At 33.6% G+C, this 21,921-nt stretch overlaps 1 protein-coding gene across 3 annotated transcripts in view; it reads left to right on the forward strand.

The window, feature by feature from the left end:
- The window catches only part of ARL13B (ARF like GTPase 13B), a 42,617-nt gene extending 22,562 nt beyond the window's left edge, over window positions 1–20,055 (forward strand). For 2 of the 3 annotated variants that reach the window (XM_081326929.1, XM_081326928.1), the window contains exons 5-11: window positions 1,938–2,043; window positions 3,090–3,292; window positions 5,415–5,529; window positions 9,517–9,772; window positions 10,094–10,210; window positions 11,225–11,293; window positions 17,590–20,055. In XM_081326929.1, the coding sequence (XP_081183055.1) occupies window positions 1,938–2,043; window positions 3,090–3,292; window positions 5,415–5,529; window positions 9,517–9,772; window positions 10,094–10,210; window positions 11,225–11,293; window positions 17,590–17,666 (943 nt within the window). In that variant the 3' untranslated portion in view covers window positions 17,667–20,055. Of the gene's footprint in view, window positions 1–1,937; window positions 2,044–3,089; window positions 3,293–5,414; window positions 5,530–9,516; window positions 9,773–10,093; window positions 10,211–11,224; window positions 11,294–12,777; window positions 12,822–17,589 lie in introns of all 3 variants that reach the window. The other variant, XM_081326930.1, reaches the window with a different exon arrangement.
- Window positions 20,056–21,921: the final 1,866 nt, after the last annotated feature.

Here is a 21,921-nt window from a genome sequence, read left to right on the forward strand (position 1 = left end):
AAATAAACAGTTGTGAAAAGCATTGCAGATAGTGTATTGTAATAAAGTGGACAACTCTAGGTTTTTGTTCTCTCTCTCTCTCAAATACTTCTTTGACATTAAGCTTTGAATAATCTGGACTTGTACTCTCATCCCAATACACTTCATAGAGTAATTATACAGATCAGCTGGGGGAAGAACAGTGCATACTATACTAAGCTCCTTAGAGGAAGAATAATTAAACTTCATTTAAACAATTGTTAAAATTTTATTACAACCAATTGAGAAGACATGAAATAACTACTTGTGTGATTCTGGTATAATAGTTGCCCGGTGCCAAAATAGGTAAATTTGCAAACTTATGTTTAGGAAAAAATTTACAGAGAAACTGATTGTCTTCTGTTTTGTGTATCTCTAAATATAATGTCACTTTTTTGTGCAATGCTGCTTGGTAGTCTACATCATGATATTCTCCATTTGTAGTCCAACATATTTGGAAAAAAGCACTGAGCTGGGGAAGGCTATTTTAGAGCAATTTAACAAAATAAGTGAACTACAAGGAGAGCACTTTTTTTTTACTAAGCATGCTCTTGGTTCTAAATCAAATGTTTTAATGTAGATCTTGTCACTACTATTTATCTAGACCAGGCATGTCAAACTCGTGACATCACATGACGTTGCATGATGTATCATGACTTTTTCCCCATTGCTGGCAATGGGATGGGCGCGGTTTCAGCGGGATGCATCTGCGCAGTGGGCCGGCAGCTTGACATGCCTGATCTAGACATTTGCAACCTACACTGAAAAACATCATAACAAGTGGGGAAGAATGTTGCCTAAATATGCTGGTTTGTAGTTCATTTCCAAGAAAGGGAAATATTATTCTAACATTTTTAATAACTTTGCTGTGACTAATGAAAATTGATATTTTCCTTAGAAGAACAAAAATAGGAAGATCAATCTTATCAACTATTTTGTGTATAGGCTTTTCTATCTGATTATTTTAAATCCTGGGATTTTTCAAACATATTTCCTCCATTGAGTTGCCAACCTGTCTGTAAATAAGGGCAGCTCGGAACTTTATCATATAGGTAGATCACAAACTTGGAAATGTCCATCCATTACCAGAACAAGACATTTTCTAAACTTACAGCTGCTTCCAAGAATAGTTTGCAAGTTTCAAACTTTCAAATTTAAAACTTGCAAGAACAATATTTTTTCTTTCTAATTTAACTTTTGATATCATAATACTTTTACTGTGACATTAGTTGTGTTATGAAGGAACATGTACAGTACACAAACACTTCTGCCGCAATCTTATTAAGTGTATTTATTTTGAAGTGAACCCAGTGAAACTTCCTGCCATAAAAAGCTCATAGGGTTGCTTTCTTACAACATAACATTGTAAGCCAGGCATGTCAAACTGCCGACCCACGGGCCAGATGCGTCACGCCAAAACCCCATTGCGAGTTTGACATGCCTGTTATAAGCCTATTGTCATCGTATGATCATCAGAGTCAGACTTAGGCATTTTCACATATATTTCACTTTCTCATATGATTCCAACATATTTGCTTTTCAGAGAATTAGTCTAAAAAGGGCAGCATTTTAAGGAAGTGTAAATTCTAGAAAGGACAAGCATAATAGGAAAATGAAGCTTTAACTGCCTTCTACAGAAAATTATTTGAGTTTAGTTCACCTAGGATGGGTTTGATCAAGATATAGGCTTTCTGACATTTAAGAGAAGTGAGAAAATAAATTAACGATTTGTATTTATTCCACTGAGAAGAAACTATTAATAAATAGGCAACAGTAATATTTATGTTTGGCTATAGAAAAATGTTTTGTGTGTCTCCTGTTATTTGTATAGATTCTGCTTATCCATATTGATTTGCATTGATTTTTAACCATAGTAGGTAGCATTACCATATGTTTTATTTGATCTTTTTTCCCCTTAGATTAGCAAATAAACAAGACAAAGAAGGTGCCTTGGCAGAAGCAGATGTGATTGAATATTTGTCTCTTGAAAAGCTTGTCAATGAGCATAAATGCTTCTGTCAGATTGTAAGTGCATTTTAAATAAGATTAATTTCTTTAGATATGTTGCTTGCAAAATTTTGAAATAAAATTATGCAATTCTATCACTTTATTTTTCTCTATATCATATGCCTTTTTATGTCTGATTAGTGATGGCCATGAGAAAGATGATTTGGTTTGCTTATTACCTGGATGATAAGCAAATTTCAGAAAGTTATTTCTCAGAAAAGTGCTTAATGGAATATCAGCTTACTTTTTTTAAAAAGCAATGAATTTTCTGATGAAGCCTAATATTCAGGTACTACTATCTGTTGTTGGTTCATAAACAGGTTAATCAGTTCAGGCTTTTTAAAATTGTCTGGTTTGTTATGGAGCCACAACTTCCTATAAAGTTATAAATAAAATGCATGGACCTGTCATCAGAAGCTAAGATTGATTTGAAAGACCATAACAACAGCAGCAACAACATGCTATGGAAATGCACATTTCTGCTATATTTTCTTTCATTCACTAATACAATGAAGAACTATCACATTAACTGGGGAAGAAAGATCGTTCTTGACTGATATGCCAACATTCTCCATATGAATGTTTTCTGTAAGCATCAAATGTCATTTCACTTGTGTTGAAATTATAGGTGTAGGGCTGCTAGGCACAACTGAATGTACCAGTGCAAGCCGTCCCAAATATCCCTTGAACCTATAATAGGTTTGTCTTAAGCTCTTCTTTCCATATGGTATTCTTGAGAGATGCAAATGTCAAATATACTGTCCCCTCAGTAGTAGTGCATTGGATTGATAGAATACAATGCATTAATTCTTTTGTTTTTAATATTATATTAATAATTATAAACTAGAGTTTCTGAAAATAGAGCAGCATATAAATTGAAGTATTAACTTGAGTTGCTTCAACAGTTGAAACAACTAATTTTTGAATGAATGAAAGAATAATTAACAAATAAATTACAAATTGTGGTTATTTTCAAATGTACTGTATATTACAGATTTGGGATTCATAACTTTTTGTTCAATTTCACAATATAAGGATAGTGCTGATTTTTCCATTGGTTATAGGAGCCTTGTTCTGCTATTGTGGGCTATGGAAGAAAAATTGACAAATCGATAAAGAAAGGTCTACTTTGGCTATTACACACTATAGCAAAAGATTTTGATGCCTTACATGAAAGAATTCAGAAAGACATCACAGAACAAAAAGCCACTGAAGAACAAGAAAAAAGAGAGCGAGCAGAAAGAGTGAGGAAGATAAGGAAAGAAAGGTAGGTAGAGTAAATCATCTTTAATTTACATGAAACATTTTATAGTACATTACAGATTGGATTTCAAGGTACTGTACAGCAAAGACAAGAATATGACAGATCTAAAATGTAGTACACTCAGTAATTGAGTTTTCATATTAGACATGATACGACATAGTCATAGGTGTTAATAGTGATCATCTACTAAGAATGACATTTCCATTCAGACCATTGTTTATTCAAGGCAAGCAATAAGGTCCAGAATCATACCTGGTGCTCATCAGCTTTGTTGAACCCTAAGACAGTTTTGTCATTGGCTAGAAATTATGGGCTTTAACACCATACTTGGTGTATGCCTGGTTGGGGAAAGTTGGTTTAGATACTCTGAAGAATTTGCAAAAGTGGGTACTTCAGATTGGTAGAACAGAAAAATACATTTTTCCTATAGTATAGCTACTGTAGTTAATCTTTATTAATATTTTCCCATTTCATGATAACTTTGAATAATGTGTCCCAGATTCTGAGAGAGCATGTGGAATTTGTCATAATTTGGTATTATATTTGAATTATAGCCAAAAAAGAAAGCAACTTACCATCTATATTTTCAACCTTTGATGGAAATATTTAGTTACAAGTGTTTGTTTTTAACAATTTAATACATATGTTAACTTGTTCAGATGGAGTTTAAAAAACGGCTAAGTCTGCCACTTCCAGCAAGAAGGAAAACTTAATACTTCTTTCTAGCCAGTGGATAGAATTCTGGTTTCCCTCCCCATTCTTTAGCTTTGTCTTTTAAGAGGAATAATGACTTTCCTTATGTTTAAAAGCTAAGAATAACCAAACATAAAACATAAAAATGGGGATATATAATTGGAGAGGATGCAAAAGAAGTATGAATTTATGTAGGTGACTCTAACATCTATCATCAGCTACTTACTCTGCCAAAACTGACTGAATGGTATTAGAGTCAGCCTGATACAAACCAGGCCAAGCTAGGGATACTTTAGCAGCTCCTCCCTTTCCAACAAACATGGCCAACTGTGATGATCATCTGGACCTCTCAAAATAGAAAGCAAAGGGGGAAAAAATAAATAACCACTAGTGTCAAATCACACAAAGAAAAGGAAAGAAGTGTCAAAATATAAAAGAAAGGAATTTGAATTTGAATCATAGCAATGGCAGACAGACTTGACAACTATCAGCACCATCAGTAGTCCTCTGACAGCTAGGATACATAAAGGCTGGTAAGAGCACATTAGTGCCCAAATCCTCCAACTGCAGACCAAGGCCAAGTACATCAAATCTGCCCATTGCTAGAAAACAAAATGGAATTAGATTTGGCAATATGTGAGATGAGGCATGTTTCATAACAGAGGAGTAAATAGGACATGAATCATAACAATGTTTTTCAGCTCTAACCAAACAGGAAAAGATGAAATGGCTTAAAATCTCAGAATGAGAAATTAGACTAGTTTTATTATTCACATAAATAGAAACTGATAAAAATTTCTTAGTGACTCTTCACTATGTTTAAGTTTTCTTTTAGCTAACTAGAAAAGTACTGAGAGACGTTTTTAGCCAGCATACCAGATTATGGGGGAAATAGTATATATCTTATTCCTGAAAAGAACACTCACTAACTTCGAAATCTGTATTTATTTATTTATTTATTTTACATTTACAATATATGTAGAACTGATAATTCCTTGGTATTTCCATCTTTTCAGTTATACAGAAATTCATATATATATATTTTTTTAAAAAAAAACAAATTCAAGTCAAACTTAATCAGGCAAATAATGCATATTTTTATTATCTTGGTATAGGAAATCTATAATTATTTCTGTTGAATTCAGTTTTGATTTTAACCCTTTGCTTTAAAGGCAGAACAGAAGATATACTTCAGTAAATTAATGAAAGCTAGGTTATTCTAATAGAAGAATTGTAAACAAGTTTTCACATTGATTGTTTGACTTCAGGTCAGTTTTTTCAACTTCACATCCATCTTTTAAAAGTTCATCAATCACACTTTTGCATTTTGATGTAAAGCATGTGAACTGTTTTCAATACATTTGTAATATTCTAAGAATTTTTAATTTTAGTTGATTTAAAATATGTATCTTTTTTTCTTAAAAATAATCAGAGAACAGAAAGAGAGAGAAGAAAATGAACGGGAAGGAAAGAGCATTTTGGATGAAGAAGACTCCGAGCTTGTAACTGGAAACCCATTTCAGCCCATATCAGCTGTAATCAGTGAGGTATTGAAGCAGCCACCTGTGGAAAATGTTTGTGACAAATCAATTCATTGTTCATGAGTGCTTTAGCCAGTATTGTGTTTTTTGAAACAAATTCAAATTCCTTTCTTTTATATTTGATCCCTTTTTCCTTTTCTTTGTGTGATTTGATACTACTAGTTATTTATTTATTTTCCTTTGCTTTCTTTTTTTATTTTTTGTTCCTCTTATTTAGATCTTTATTATTGATAACTGCTATGTTTGCTTCCATACTAAGCTCTTTTTGCTTGCTTGATAACTTAATTATGACATATTGGGAAATTTCAACCCATTGCTATATAATAGAGTATTTAGATAAATCTATATCAAAATTTATTTTCAGATGCTTTTTTAGTTTTTATATGGTTATAACTAAAGTAACTTGTATTTTCCCCAAACACATGAGAACTTCTGTTCCTATTCTGGGAATGCTTCATGTAAGATAAGGCTGCACTAATGTTAGGTTGCTACTTGTTTTCTCTGTAATTTTTTTAAGTTTCCTCTAATTTTGGGCTTCTTGTTTCCATGGCCTTTTTTGAACAACTACCTAATTTTTATATGCCTTCTTACTCCTGTAGGTTGCCAAATAATCATCAGTCTTTTCTGCTGCATAATTACTTGTCGATAGGTGGTATTTTTATATGGCTTGAATAGGACTCCATACTGCATATTGAATATGCATAACTAATGCACATATTCAATATGCATATTGAATAAGTGTAATATTGTAACTTTTGCTTTATTACAATCTGTTGTGGTAAACTTGAGTAAGTTCTTTGGATCTTTCCTATAAAGCTGGTTGCTAACCCAACTGCCAATTCCTGCTTGGGCTTTATAAATGTTCTGTATCATATATTCCAAAAACTCTTCTATATTTTTCCTTTTGTTAATTTGGGGGTTTTAATATTTTGAGACCTTTATTATGAGATGAGGAAGAAGATCTTACTCCCATTCCTGGAGTAGCTATAGCCATAATTATGTACCACTGTTATTTCTTTCAGTTACCCCAAATGAATCCTCTTTTCTGATCATTTTTTCTCCAGTCTGTCTTGTCTCATTTTTTTGTCTAATTTCTGTCCTATTCTTGGTTCTTTGGCATAACTTAAAATACTTTTCCCCCCAAGAATTTTATTCCTCTCATAACAGGATTCGCATCTTCATATTTTTAGTGGTTTCTTGTTTCTTTGCTACTACCAGATATGAACAGATGTGTATGGACCCAGATACTATTAAGGCAAGATTAATTACATAACTAATTTTTGTGTGGCAGGGCCAATTTTTAAAATGTATTTCATTAAATTACTTTTCTTTTACATTAACGGCTGCCTACTATATCCATTGCCACCACCATATGTCGTGGTGTGGAAAAGGATAAAACAGTTCTGGACAATGCAGAGAACTGGAAGCCAAATAAAAGTATTATTCTATTATAATACAAGGAGTAATACAGTAATTTATTTGGTTAGTGTTCAGTCACAGTGCCCTTACTTATCCTGTATATGTGCATGCATGAGTTCTTGATTACAAGTCTAAATCAGAAATTTAATATTTATTTGTATATCACTTTTAACCACCACCTCCTTCATTGAGATAAATAAATATGCATTTATTTACAGAGCTGCCTTGAAATTCCTTAACTGCTTCAACTGTTGGAACTTTTTCAGCTGTTTCAATAGATACAGGCAATTTCTATACCTAATAATGGGGTTTTTTTATATTAATTCCTCTTTCTAGATAGCTTAGATAAACTTTTACTTGATATTCTGTCCTTTCTTAAGGATCCCTTTCCTGGAGGCAGAAGACAAAAAAATAATAATTATTTCATAGTTCTCCTATACAGCTCTTGAGCTGTTTCACCTAAAAGGATTCTTTCATCCCTGCTATCCAATTGTTTTATCAACAAGGTCACTCCAAATCCTTCCTTCTAGAACTAGATTCTACTTACTATTGCTGATGTTTTCTACTGTACATATCTGTTTTTTTGTGGATCTCTTCCTTCAATGTCTTTCTTGATGTCTTTGATCTTTTAAATCTTTGCTGACGTGAACAACACCTCCAAATGCTTATAAAGAAATACACAACAGAATGCCTTTTCCTGCCAATTTGTCTTATATAACGGCAATCAGTTTCCTAAAGATTATTAGTCAATAAAGCAAAAAATATATATCATAAAATAGCATCAGTGGATCAATATTCACAAATGATTTGCATTTAATTTGGTACTCTTTCATTTATGAAAGGATTCCAGAAGTTCAAGTTGACTTCAGAAAAAAATTGAGGAAAATAAGTCATATTGCTAATTCATGCTGGATAATTGAGAAAGCTAAAGAATACAAAAAAAAACGTATCAGTATTTTTTTCATTGATTATAGAAATGTTTTTGATTGTATTGATCACTTCAAACTGTGGAATGTGTTTATAAAAATAGGAACACTGGAACATTTTATTTTCCTGATGCAAAATTTATTAAAGGGTCAGAAAGCCATATGGCAAAGCAGATTGGTCCCAGGCTGTCAAAGGAGTGAGAAAAGCATGTATACTTTTCCCTTTTAATAAATCAGTATATATGCAGAGTATATATTAAGGCAAACTGGATTTGAAGAATATGTGTATTTAATATGTGTATTTTAAAACTGAAGAAACATCAATAGTGATGGCACTATTCTGAAAATACAACTATACCTAATACATAATAATTGAACTATCAACAGTAAAGGAGTCAATAGTCAAGAAATACACCACAGACTAACACTTGGTAGAGTTGAATCAAAAGCCTTGGTAAATATATTTAATGCCAGGATGTGCTTATAATACAACAATCAGAATCGTGCAGATATTGTGTTTTTTTCTTGTGTGGAAGTTAAAGTTGGACAGAAAGTATTGATCCGTTTCAACTTTAATATTGGGGAAGATTTCTTACAGTGTAATGGATAGCCATGAAATCAAACAAATTGATCATTGAACAGAAGAGTTTCTCATTTAAAGCAAAAATGTTCAGACTCAAATTGTAATACTTTGGACACTTGATGCAAAGAGCTAGTTCTCTGGAAATGCCTATAATGCTGGAAATGGTGAAAGCAAAGAGAAAAAGGCAGCCAGTAGCAAGGTGGTTGAACTGAATTTCAGCAGTGGGGGCAGAACATGGATGAGAGACCTGAAGAATGAAGGACCAGATTAGAGACGGTTCTCTTGGAGAAAATCTATTTACATGATTGTGAAGAGTCAATACAAACTTGATGACATATAATCAATCAAAAGATAGTAATCTTAAAGGATACCAAGTTTTATAACTGATGTGTTTTCAATTAATTTCTCAGAATAATAGTTCAGAATTTGAAAAAAGCTGCCATGGTATCAGAATCAATATAAGTAATTAAAGGCTTAATACTCTCCACAGGGGAAAAAAGCTTTATCTCATATTTTAAATTCATTATCCATTGCAATATGTCACTTAAATTGCATAGAAATCCATATGCTCATATAAACTGAACTAAGGTCATTGAGAATATTTGCACAGTAAAATTTCAAACACCTGAAATTTAAAGCAATTAAAATGTAGTTATATAAGCAGAAGAGCTGAATTCTAATTAGAGGTTCCATTATATGAAATTGAATATTATTTTATATTATTGATGATATGTAATCCAGTAGGAAAGGCTAGTATAAGACATAAATATTGATTGTAGGCTGGCCATGATTGTGTGTGTATGTGTGTGCGTGTGTGCATTTGCACTATTTGCAAAGTTATTGTGGGGAAAAAATGACTTCCTACAATTTGAAAGTGCAGTTTTATAAAAAAATCTTGATCTAAATCCATAATAATGTATAAAAACAGTTTGTAAAGTTATTGTATGAAATGTATGTCAGTAATTCTTTTAGAGTATTCTCTGATTTGTTGTTGACATTAACTCTTCCCCAACTAACACTTGAAATGCTGCTGTAATAAATGGCATTTTCTTCTGTATTTGTTAGAATGAAAAGAAAATTGAGAAAGAGAAGAAGAGGCAAAGGGAAGAGAATGAAAAGATTGCTATTGCCTTGAAACCTAAAACAAATCAGGAGATAATAGATGTTCAGAGTCTGAACAGTGAACAATCCAACGAACAGAGACTGATAGAAAACTATAAATCTGCACGAACACAACAAATGGAACACGAAGATGAGAATGATCAGCACATCTCAGAAAGTCTTGACTCTGGTGATAATGCCACTTTGAATCCAGGAACAGGTAGACTGATAAGAATTTGTAAATGCTGTTGCCAGCCAATTTCAAAAGTTCAGTTCAAAGTTTGAGCTTGGCAGGAGAGGAGAATATAGCTATTAGGCAACCTTTTTAAAACAGACTAGGAAAACCTAATGAACTGCCAAAAAATTGATAGATTTTTTTATTAACTGACAAACTTAAATTCCTGTAGTCTATCATGAATATATAGTCTTAACTGAACATTATGTATACATAATTAAGTAAGAACTGTGTGCTTATTACAGATAAAGTTGTATGCTCTGATTAAAATCTGTCTTAATGTGATTTTATTTATATTTGATTTAGAAAACAGTAAAAAGAAAGCAAAGAAACTAAAATTAAAAAGAAACCATCGAGTTGAACCAGTCAATACAGAAGAAATTGTTTCCCCCCTTCCTACTCCAATAGCAACACATACACCAGGTGAGTACAGTGTGCATCAGTGTTTAAAAGTTGAGGTCTTGCATGAATAACACAATTTCACACGAAGTATTTCAAAAGCAAAGATATGTGTAGTAAGTATGTAGTTAAATATTGTGATGAAAAGCCTAACAGATTTTGGGAACATAAAGGAGGCAATGATAGAACAAAGGAGAGATAAGGGTAATGCAGAAGAAAATCCAGGGGAAAATAAAAACATAAGAAAGAGATTTAGAGTAACTCTGTCTTAATTATATTACATATAACTTATGGAGAGAAGTTATTTTTATAAGTTTCATGATTCTGTAATTTTACCCAAATCACAATAAAGATCTTTCCAGATTATGGTTCCCAAACTTAGAAAACAAGAACCATTTGAATTTCTGGAAACATATTTATTGCTAATAGAGTATTATTACAGAATCTTGAAAGCTTACTAAATCTCACACATAACATACATTGGTAGGGCGGCTTTACTCTTGAGTTCCCTGGACTCTTCTCTGTTAGAAATGACATTGTTTATTCTCTGCTTTGTTTTGTTGTACTTTCTGGGCTCCCAAGGTCTGTTAAATATTCCATCCCAGAAATTTACATGGCAAGTGAAAAAAACCAAACCCCTGGCTATGTAAAAAGGAATGATGCCTTATTCCTCAAATGAATTAGAGAGAGAAAGAACACAATAAAATAAAACTTTTACTTCCATTGGGAACTAAACATTTTTTTCTCATTTTATTGTGTATTATTTTTTTGGGGGGGAGACCTTTATAGAATATTGTTTTATTTGTTTGTTTATTAAATGTTATACCTTTATCCGCATCTGAGGGGTACATTTTTAATATCAGGGTCTTAATCCTACACAAATTAACTTCTTCAATATGTCTACCATGTTCATCAGTAATAAAAGATCTGGTTTTATTAGTAGCTTGAGATTTTCTCCATGTACACAGATAAATATTTGCTTCATCAGAATTGTTTGATTATATAATTACTGTTTGATATGTATATATATTTTTGCAGTTGGATGGGAAACACCAAAAGTTAACAGAATTCGAAAACTTGAGCCCCTTGGTGAAACTCATCATAATGGTAATTTCAGAGGAATTTGTCCTTAGCAACATATATTTTATTTTTCATATTGGCTTTCATTTTGACTAATTTGGTGCTTCTTTAAGAACAATCCATAATTTTCACTCCTTGTTTTTCTCTTTAAACTATATGTAAATGGAATCCTGTTAATAATTTTATTTCATTGTCTTTGCTTCAGGACAAATCTGTTGCTTGTTGAGGTGGTCATGTAGTTGTATATTGCTCAGAGGGAAAAAATAGAACACATTAAAGTGCATAGGACCATATCCATTCTTAACTATTCACCCGAAGGTCTGCTATGAATTGCTATAAATAGATTTTATGAAATATTGAAGATCACACATGAAATAGGAGAAAAGTATGAGCAGACAAGCATTCACACAATCTTTATTTTTTCTCTTCTTAACACCTATAAATATTGAACCTTAAACACAGATTAATCAGCTGCTAAATTTTATAAGGTGCAACAGAAGGGGGGCGATTTTTATGAGTTAATTAGGCAGGAAGCCACTGTGTGCCTAACTTACTTATCTGAATATATAGAAACTATTTGTAAGTTTTTATTGTCATATGGTTTTCTAAAAATATAATTTTGCTATTAATCTTTTTAATAGCATGTGAAAGGTTTTGGTTCTTTTCTAGTAGATTCTGATTTATAATAACCTATTCACTGAGGATAAGAGTTATTGTTAACAAGGATTGTTTCATTTTCAAGGTATTTGTATCGTTTTATGTAAATACTTGTAAAACCATTGGAAATGTTTTCTGTTTTGACAAGATGGCATCGTTCAGTGATAGAACATATGTCATATATATGGTTGCTGTTCAACTCCAGGACCTCTAAATGATCTTGAGCAATAACACTGAAAAAGACTAATGCCTGGCATGTTGGTTTGACCTGCTTCTCAGAGCATGTAATTATTAAACTAGATCATGGTTATCCAACTTTCTCTAGCTAAGGGCTATATTTTACCTTTGAATTGAATATCTAAGGCAGACATGTCAAACTTGTGATGTCATGTGATGTTGCGCGACATATCAGAGCTTTTTTTACATTGCCGGCAATGGAGTGGGTGTGGTTTCCTGATGACGTGTCTGGCCCGCAGGCTGGCAGTTTGACACCCCTGAGCTAAAGGTCATACTTCAAAAAAACAAAATGACACGGTTAGACAAAAACTAAATTTCATTCCACCTATAGTTAAATGCATTTAAAATTAGTTAATTAATTGCAGTTAACATGGTGAGCTCTATATATTTCATATTTTTCCCCTTCTTTTGCATTAAAATTTATGAAGTAGCAAGAGTTTTGGAAGAGTTATAAAATGATTAACCAAAATGTTCAAGATTTGCTTCTCTAGATTAGAAAGATGTATGGAGAATTTATACATTCATAAAATCTATATTTGTACATAAGTTGATTTCCTTTGTAATAGACAACAGTATAATTTTCATCAGTTTGTTTCCTATCCATATTTCTTTTTAAGGAGTATAAAGAAAAGAAAATGAGAGAAAGGACAGAAAAAAAGAGGTAGGGAGGAGAAGGGCCATGCTATCTGATTATAATCCTTTTGCTGTTACCTATGGGCCTGATTGTAACTGGAGTTAAAAGTTGTCATTCCTTGTGCAATATTTTTGTTAAAAAGTAGAATAGAATTATTCTTATGCAAGAAATACTTCTGATTGCGTTGTAAATCAAGTTTGTGAAACTGTACAGATGAGTTATTTCCTATAAGCTTTGATTTTAACTCCAAAAAGAATACAGTTGCTTATAATTTTGCATGTACTTCTTTCAATTCTGTCGGTATTTCATTTGAATACAGGGCAACTTTGATTTGAGGTGATGAAAGAGATACATCACTTGAGTACTGTTTATTTGAATTTATTGGGCTTATTATATGCCACTGACTCTAGTTTAGAAACTAAAGTAAATAATTACTAGAATTTTAGTTCATAATTGAACTTTTCTATAATTTAAGCCTTTAAAAAAAGCACAAATATTCCCAAAATTTTATTCTTTCTTGCTTAGTATTTTTCTATAATTTTATAATTCTTATGTTGTTTTAAAATAAAATTATATTTAAGTTTAGATCAGCTATTAAGTGAAGTTGCATTCCTTGACCAAGAGATCAATTTTAGCCATGAATCTTTAGAAAAAGGAGAGGCAGTTGGGAAATTCTGATCAGGCAGGCAAAAGGGCAGTTTTCAGGAAACTATAGTGGGGAAACAGCACAATGACTGCTTGCCTCCAGAATATTAAACATCAGGGTAAATTTAGCAACAGAATAGGGGAGCCTCAATTCCAAATCCTAGAATTATTAGATACAGGTAATCCTCCCTAAAGAACTGCAACTTTATCACTAAGCAGTGTAACATCATGATTGCACCTGACTTACGACGGCAGCTTTGCTGCAGTCATTAAGCAAATCACCCAAGGTTAAGTGTGATGTCACATGATTGTGATTTGCAACTTATTGCCAGCTCCCCTGTTAACCTTGCTTTTCAGAAACTGGCTGTGATGGTCACAATGGCTATTTTATGACCATGAGACACTGCAACAATTGTAGATGTATGTCAGTGGCAAAGCATATCAGTTTGACTGCAGATACTGGGACGGTCATAAGTTCCTGTCATATGTGTCAGCTGTGAAAAGGCAAAATCATTAGAAAAGAGACTGAAAATAAAATTGAAAACATTGTCATTCCTTTCTAGTAATTTGGTGTATTTGCATCTGGAATACTGTGGAGAGTTTGGTCGGCACATTTAAAAAAAGACTAATATTTTCTGGGAAAAGTGAAGATGATGGCAATCAAAACTACTAGGGTCTTGAACATCTTCCTTATGAGAAAATGTAGATCATTTTTAGCTTAGAAAAAGGACTAAGTTAACAGTTGAAGTATATAATGTCATGCATGGGGTGGAGAAAGTGAAGGGGAGTTTTTCTCCCTTTATTAAAACCCTAAGTCTGGGAATCATACTGTGAACCTGACTGGAAGTTTTAGAAAAAGTACTTCTTACACAAAACACATGGCAAATTTTTGGAATTCAGTGTTGGAAGATGTGATGTCCAGTAATTTGAGTGGCTTTTAAAGGGAGTGGATTCAAACATCATGAAGGACAATTCTATCAAGGTCCATTAGCTCTGAAGACTAAATGTTACCTCTCAGCTGGTGGTGCGTGCTTTCAAATACAAGTGCAGAAGAACATCAGCAGGATGATTGAATGTCTCTACCTCCTGCTTCTGTGCACTGCAGGAGCATAGGTTGGCCAGATAAAACAAAATGCTGGACTAAGAGAGTCTTTGGTCTGATTCAGCAGTTCTCTTCTATAAAAAGGATCTTTTTGTTTTAGAATATTATTCTTGTAAGGATTTGTAACCAAATTAGTTGTATTATGTAATCCAACTCTTCACGTGAAGTATTTTTGATGTGTAGAAAATATAAAGGAAATATTATGTTAATACCGTACAAAATAAATAAAAACATATCTTAATATCTTGCAACAGATTGAAATTTCATAGGTTTTCCCTTTGTAGAGTTTAAACAGTACTAACAGATAACATTAATTATCCATTTACATCTGGAGAGGAAGGAGTTTTGATAAACTAAAGCAAAACATGTTTCAATAGATATGACTTAAAAATCTATAGTCAGCACAGCTAAAAGTAAAAAAAATATCCTAAAAACTGGTGAATATAACCAGTGTAACGTCCTGTTCTGTCTCCTCTGAATGCATCCAGTATCTTTTTATAGCTTTATAATTTTGCATATTCCAAGCCTGCCTGATATATGTCTTTTAATTCATTTTTTTTAAAAAAATGCATGTTTCTGTTCTTGTCTAAAGTGGTTTAGTAATTTGATATTTGTCTCATTTTCCTCTTTGAAATTCTGCTTATATTAAAAATGCATTGTCATAAAAATCTTAGGATACTTGGTTTTGCAACTCTGTGCAATCTGCTATTCACACCTCCAAATCACTGATGTTTATATCTACTTTAAATCCTCAATGTTGGTTGCTGCTGATTTAGAACTAGTTGGGGAAATAGGGGAAAAGAAAAGTCAGATGCTTCTTAATAGAAATAATCCTCTGAAATTATTCCTTTTAATTTGTGTATTCTGACTGATTCAATCAATATACAGTCATGCTCGAAATTGTTGGCACCCCAGAAATTTTTCCAGAAAATCAAGTATTTCTCACAGAAAAGTATTGCAGGAACACATGTTTTGCTATACACAGGTTTATTCCCTTTGTATGTATTGGAACACAACAAAAAAGGGAGGAAAAAAAGCAAATTGGACATAATGTCAAACAAAACTCCAAAAATGGGCCGGACAAAATTATTGGCACCCTTAACTTAATATTTGGTTGCACACCCTTTGGAAAAAATAACTGAAATCAGTCGCTTCCTATAACCATCAATAAGCTTCTTACACCTCTCACCTGGAATTTTGGACCACTCTTCCTTTGCAAACTGCTCCAGGTATCTCTTATTGGAAGGGCGCCTTTTCCCAACAGCAATTTTAAGATCTCTCCACAGGTGTTCAATGGGATTCAGATCTGGACTCATTGCTGGCCACTTCAGAACTCTCCAGCGCTTTCTTGCCATCCATTTCTGGGTGCTTTTTGATGTATGTTTGGGGTCATTGTCCTGCTGGAAGACCCAAGATCTCGGACGCAAACCCAGCTTTCTGACACTGAGCTCTACAGTGCGACCCAAAATCCTTTGGTAATCCTCAGATTTCATGATCCCTTGCACACATTCAAGGCACCCAGTGCCAGAGGCAGCAAAACAACCCCAAAACATCATTGAACCTCCACCACATTTCACTGTAGGTACTGTGTTCTTTTCTTTGTAGGCCTCATTTCATTTTCGGTAAACAGTAGAATGATGTGCTTTACCAAAAAGCTCTATCTTGGTCTCATCTGTCCACAAGACATTTTCCCAGAAGGATTTTGGCTTACTCAAGTACATTTTGGCAAACTCTAATCTTGCTTTTTTATGTCTCTGTGTCAGCAGTGGGGTCCTCCTGGGTCTCCTGCCATAGCGTTTCATTTCATTTAAATGTTGACGGATAGTTCGCACTGACACTGATGCTCCCTGAGCCTGCAGGACAGCTTGCATTCCTTTGGAACTTGTTTAGGGCTGCTTATCCACCATCCGGACTATCCTGCGTTGCAACCTTTCATCAATTTTTCTCTTCTGTCCATGACCAGGGAGATTCGCTACAGTGCCATGGGTTACAAACTTCTTGATAATGTTGCGCACTGTGGACAAAGGCAAATCTAGATCTCTGGAGATGGACTTGTAACCTTGAGATTGTTGATATTTGTCCACAATTTTGGTTCTCAAGTCCTCAGACAGTTCTCTTCTCCTCTTTCTGTTGTCCATGCTTAGTGTGGCACACACAGACACACAATGCAAAGACTAAGTGAACTTCTCTCCTTTTTATCTGCTTTCAGGTGTGATTTTTATGTTGCCCACACCTGTTACTTGCCCCCAGGTGAGTTTAAAGGAGCATCACATGCTTGAAACAATTTTATTTACCCACAATTTTGAAAGGGTGCCAATATTTTTGTCCGGCCCATTTTTGGAGTTTTGTTTGACATTATGTCCAATTTGCTTTTTTTCCTCCCTTTTTTTGTTGTGTTCCAATTCACACAAAGGGAATAAACCTGTGTATAGCAAAACATGTGTTCCTGCAATACTTTTCTGTGAGAAATACTTGATTTTCTGGAAAAATGTCTGGGGTGCCAACAATTTCGAGCATGACTGTATTATCTATGAAATATAAAGTGGATTGAGAGTGGCAGTAACAGGGATTTTTGAGATAACCGTATATAATAAAGAATACTAACCATTTGGTATCAGTTAACTTAGATTGCTTATTATATTTAACTAATAATTCCTTTGTTTTCAACCTAAGTAATTTGTACCAGTTGGGAACAAGGTCCTCTATATTTGTTTGTAGGTCTAGGATTAGAGTAGTTGTGGGTGAGTATTTGTAATTCTAAAACTGTTTTTTGAGTGTTTAACTCTTTTTCAAGTCATTCTGAAAATAAAAGTACAGTCAGAAGGAATGACAATTTTTTTTTAAAAAAAAGACTAAAACTGATAAGCATGTATCTTTCAGTATATAAATTTTGCACAAGATAAGAATTGTAATTATCAGATGAAACCTAAAGATTTCTGTATGCATATAAAATCACAGAATTCCATGCTTTTTTTTCTGTTCGATTCACAATAGTTGGGTAAGAGGTATATTGTCTGTTAATTTGGTTTCTTTTCTAATTTGCTTTAGATTTCTATGGAAAGCCATTGCCACCACTTGCTATGCATCAAAGACCTAACAGCGATATACATGGTGTCATTTCTTAACTAGTCGTCATTTTGCAGCTTTTAAGAGGAATCTAAAATAACATTACATTAGACATTGCTTTCTTTTTTGAAGACATACCTGCTATTCCTATAAGTTGCTGGGCAAGGCACCAAGATTACACTGGGATTCCTGGTAAGGATGTTACTTCTAAATGTTAACAATCCTGCTTCCTCAATATACCAGCTGCTCTTCAAAGTTGACATGGAACAAGAAAACTCATACAAGCAGAATTCTTGCAAAAGAAATGACAACCCAACTCACCTTGGTTATCCATATACATGCTTTCAGTTTGGCTAAATATTTTTCTATATTCAACACTTCAAGTGTTTTTTAAAAGTACATGCATGTTCAAAAGGTGAAGATATGAACTATACATTTAAACATTTTGATATATTTTTATAGTATTTTATTTGTTTTTAAGAAATTATTTGGTTCAGCAGAACTATTTTGACATATTAAAATGCCTACCTATATTCATAAGTATCTACCACAGTTTTTTGGAAAAGCAATATATTTGTGTGTGATTTGCTTCACAGTTTACCTAATTGTTAATTATGTTGTTTTATCTTGTTCTTGGTCCACCAGAAAGAAGTATGTGTTGGAAGGAAACTATATTCATGTTTTCCTTGATGGGAAACAGCACTTCTGGCGTTCATTGTGACCATTAATTTTGTGTTCTTGGAGCTAGAGGGAAAGGGAACTTTTTGACTTTCCAAAGGATATACATAAATATCCTTCAATTACTGTATAGAGTTTGATATTCATGGCCACTGCTCTTGCAGTACTTATTTTATTTTGCGAATATGTGAACATATGAATTGGAGAACTAGGGCTGTGGGTTGCTTTAAAGTAAGCAGAAGTAGAATTAAATTACATTTCCTTACACCAAATGTAACAAAATATGTCTTCTCCCAGGCTTATGTGGCAAGCTTAGCTGTTTTAAAGAGTAGTAGGCAGATGCAAAGTTCATGTTCCTGCACAATTCAAGCCATGTTTTTGGCTTTGAATTCAAATTACTCCATAATCCTTATTTCATTCATGCAAACACATTTCCCTGTTAGGTTGGGGTTCCATATATGCTGACATAAATGAAAATGTTTATAGAAAAAAGGTATCTTTCTCCCCTGAAGATTTTTTATTGCTTCAGTTGTTAATAATTGCAAATAACATTATTATAACAGTGAACATTTTTAAAAATATGTAAATGCCTTTCTTTTAAAAGAAAACATTACAGTCCAATTTTTACTTCCTTTTTCTTTATTGCGTATTAGAGGTAAATAATCAGAATTTCTATATGATCAGAGGGTTTTTTGTATGCTCAGATAGTGAAGTAGTTGAGTGGCTTACAAATAGCATAAAGCCTTAATACTAAACTGAAAAGTCTATGAATGTAATGAGGTTTGAAAATTCTCACCTTCCAGCAACATCATATTCAAAGGCTACTGTTTCTTTGCAGTTTATCTTACTCAAAAGCTTGTTTCTTTGCAGTTTAAATTAATGCTTTTATTCTGCTTGATGATAGTAATGCCCATGTCATGAAACTGATCGTTTGAATCCTTTCACACAATATGTATCTCTCCTAAAGTCATATAAAAAATAGTCTCATCAAATTAGTTGCATGCATACAAGCTGAATGAGCTTGCTCTTGTAAAATTACTTTCCGGCTAATGTAAAAGATGGTGCATAATTCATGGTACATGTTTCCATATATAGTTTCACTATTTTTTTTTGAGATAACTTTTGAGATAATTTCTGAATTTTTAGGTTATATACAAGAAATGGAAGTTTGTTTTCCATTTCCCCCAAGAAGTTAAATGTTCTTTTCTTTTAGTTAACACTGAAAACTGTTAAGGATTGTCCTACTTTCTTGAAGCTCAAAAACATTTTTTCCTCTCAAGGCTTATGCAATAGGACTTCTTCCTTACCCATGCTGTATTTTTCCCTACCTCCAGTCCTCAACATCTGTTTCAAATAGAAGATTTTCTGTCTGGAGAAGATTTTGAGGGCAACTCATAGGAACAATTATTTGCCTTCTATTTTATCAGTGGATAAATAATGGATTCAATAATGAAGCATATTCATGGGATTTTTGTGGTTACAAGATGCATAAGTACTGGAATGTGTTTTTAACATGCTGACTTTCCTTTTATTATGGACTATTTATTGAATATACATTTAATGTTTTTATGTATGAAATAAAGATACACAGAAATGTGATTTAATATTTCATCATACAATTCACTTTATCTGGAACACAGCTTTTATTTCCTTTAAATTTATCAGAAAAGTTTTTAAATTATCGGTTGAAGTTTTTCCCAAAACATTTGAGCACAAGATTGGATGGAATAAGACTTTTGCTTCGGAAATTATTTTAAATAAATATTTTAACTCTTGTGTGAGCACATCACTTCTCCATTGTTCATTAAACCAACCTTTTCCATTTGATCCTGGGGGGGGGGGAAGCAATGCTTTAAAGAGTTGACACTGTGAAAAGATGCAGAGCTTTAAGGAGTCAGTTCACTGAAGTTAATGTACCTTAAAGCAGCTACTACTTTTTCTAGACTTGCACAGCCCTAATCTAGAGCAAGAGTTAGCAACATGGAGTCTTAACAGCTTTTGGATTACAACATCTTAATACCTACAAAGCAGCACGTTGCATATCGCTGCTGTAGAGTCTGGATCTAGCATATCCTATTGTTACTCAGCAAAATGTATCAGTTTGAAAAACCACAAACCTGCTTTTTAAATGCGATGCACAACTCACAAACATAACATCAGCTAGTTGGGCGTCATCCAGTACATTACTTTGTCTAGGTCAGACATGTCAAACACACGATGTCGGGTGACGTCATGCAACGTATTGGAGCTTTTTCTCCATTGACATCAATGGGTTGGGCGGGGTTTTGGGATGACACATCCGGCCCATGGGCCGGCAGTTTGACACTCCCGGTCTAGGTGTTAGTTCAGAATATCAGTTGCCTCACTTGTGTTAGGTAAAATGGAGAGGGAGAGCTTGGTGTCATCCATGTATTTTTGGCATCTCAGCCTACATATCTCCCAGCAGTTTAATGTAGATGTTAAAGCGCATAGGAGATAAAATGGAGCCATGAGGGAATTCATAGCCATAAAAAGGAATATAATGCATGGTTCCTCATGATTCTGATTTTTATGCAGCATTCACATGAAACTACCATCAGTCAGACCACTGCACTCAATGAACCATTACAGTTACAGTAGTGGCCAAAATTGTGGAAACCTTTTGGGAAAAGTATTTTTCAGGTTTGATGGCTAACACCACCACTTTTTTTGGAGTAGAACCATAAAATTATATATCAATGGAAAGATAATTTAATCAAGAATGTAATGCAACAAGGTTTGTTCAATTATCTGTACTTTATTCTATGAAAAGTTATAGCCAAATAACCAGAAAAAGAAAGCACAACTTGCTTAGGTTGAGATCAGATAGCTTTCCTTCATTTGATTGTAGCCTATGAGCATGAGTGTTTAGAGAGCCAATCAGGTGTCATCTTGTTTTGGCAATGAGCCAATCAGATCAGAGTAGGATTCAGTTATTGATGTCATGTATTGAAGCTGAAAGGAGGACATTTGTCCGTGTGTTATGTGATCGCTATCAAGTTGGTTGGGTTTTTTTGTGTTCTTTCATTTAGTGAGCTTGTAAAACGTAATAAAATTAAAGTAATGGTGCAAAGAGTTGACTGGTTGCCCAGAAAGCGATGTAAAATAGTATTAAGTGAACAAGACTACAGTTATAAAAAAATTAGAAGAAAAATTGGAGGAAACTTAACCAAAGGTGGCATTTCTACTGTATACTTTTTCCAAAAGGTTTCCACAATTTTGGCCACTACAGTTATAGTACCAGCTGGTTTTGATGCTACCTGGACACAAAAGCCCTGTACTGAGATGCATCATGGATTTCACTGAAATTTCCATTCAAATGAAACCACAATCACATGTAATTAATCTGCATAAAATTAATCATAAAATAAATGTCAAAAACTAATTTTACAACTACGGTAATTATCCTATGATTTACTTTGAAGCTCATTTCCCTAGGTTCATTTTGATAACTCTCAAGTATTCCATGTCCTATCCCACAGGTCTGCAACCCGCGGCTCCGGAGCCGCATGCGGCTCTTTCAGCCGTCTCCTGCGGCTCCTGGTCCTCTGCCATGTGCAGTCCAAAAAAAAAAAGTGGGACTAAAAAAGTTCAACCAATCAATTCAAATATGCAGGG

The sequence above is a fragment of the Vipera berus genome, assembly GCF_964194415.1.
Source record: "Vipera berus genome assembly, chromosome: 4".
Lineage (NCBI taxonomy): Eukaryota > Metazoa > Chordata > Lepidosauria > Squamata > Viperidae > Vipera > Vipera berus.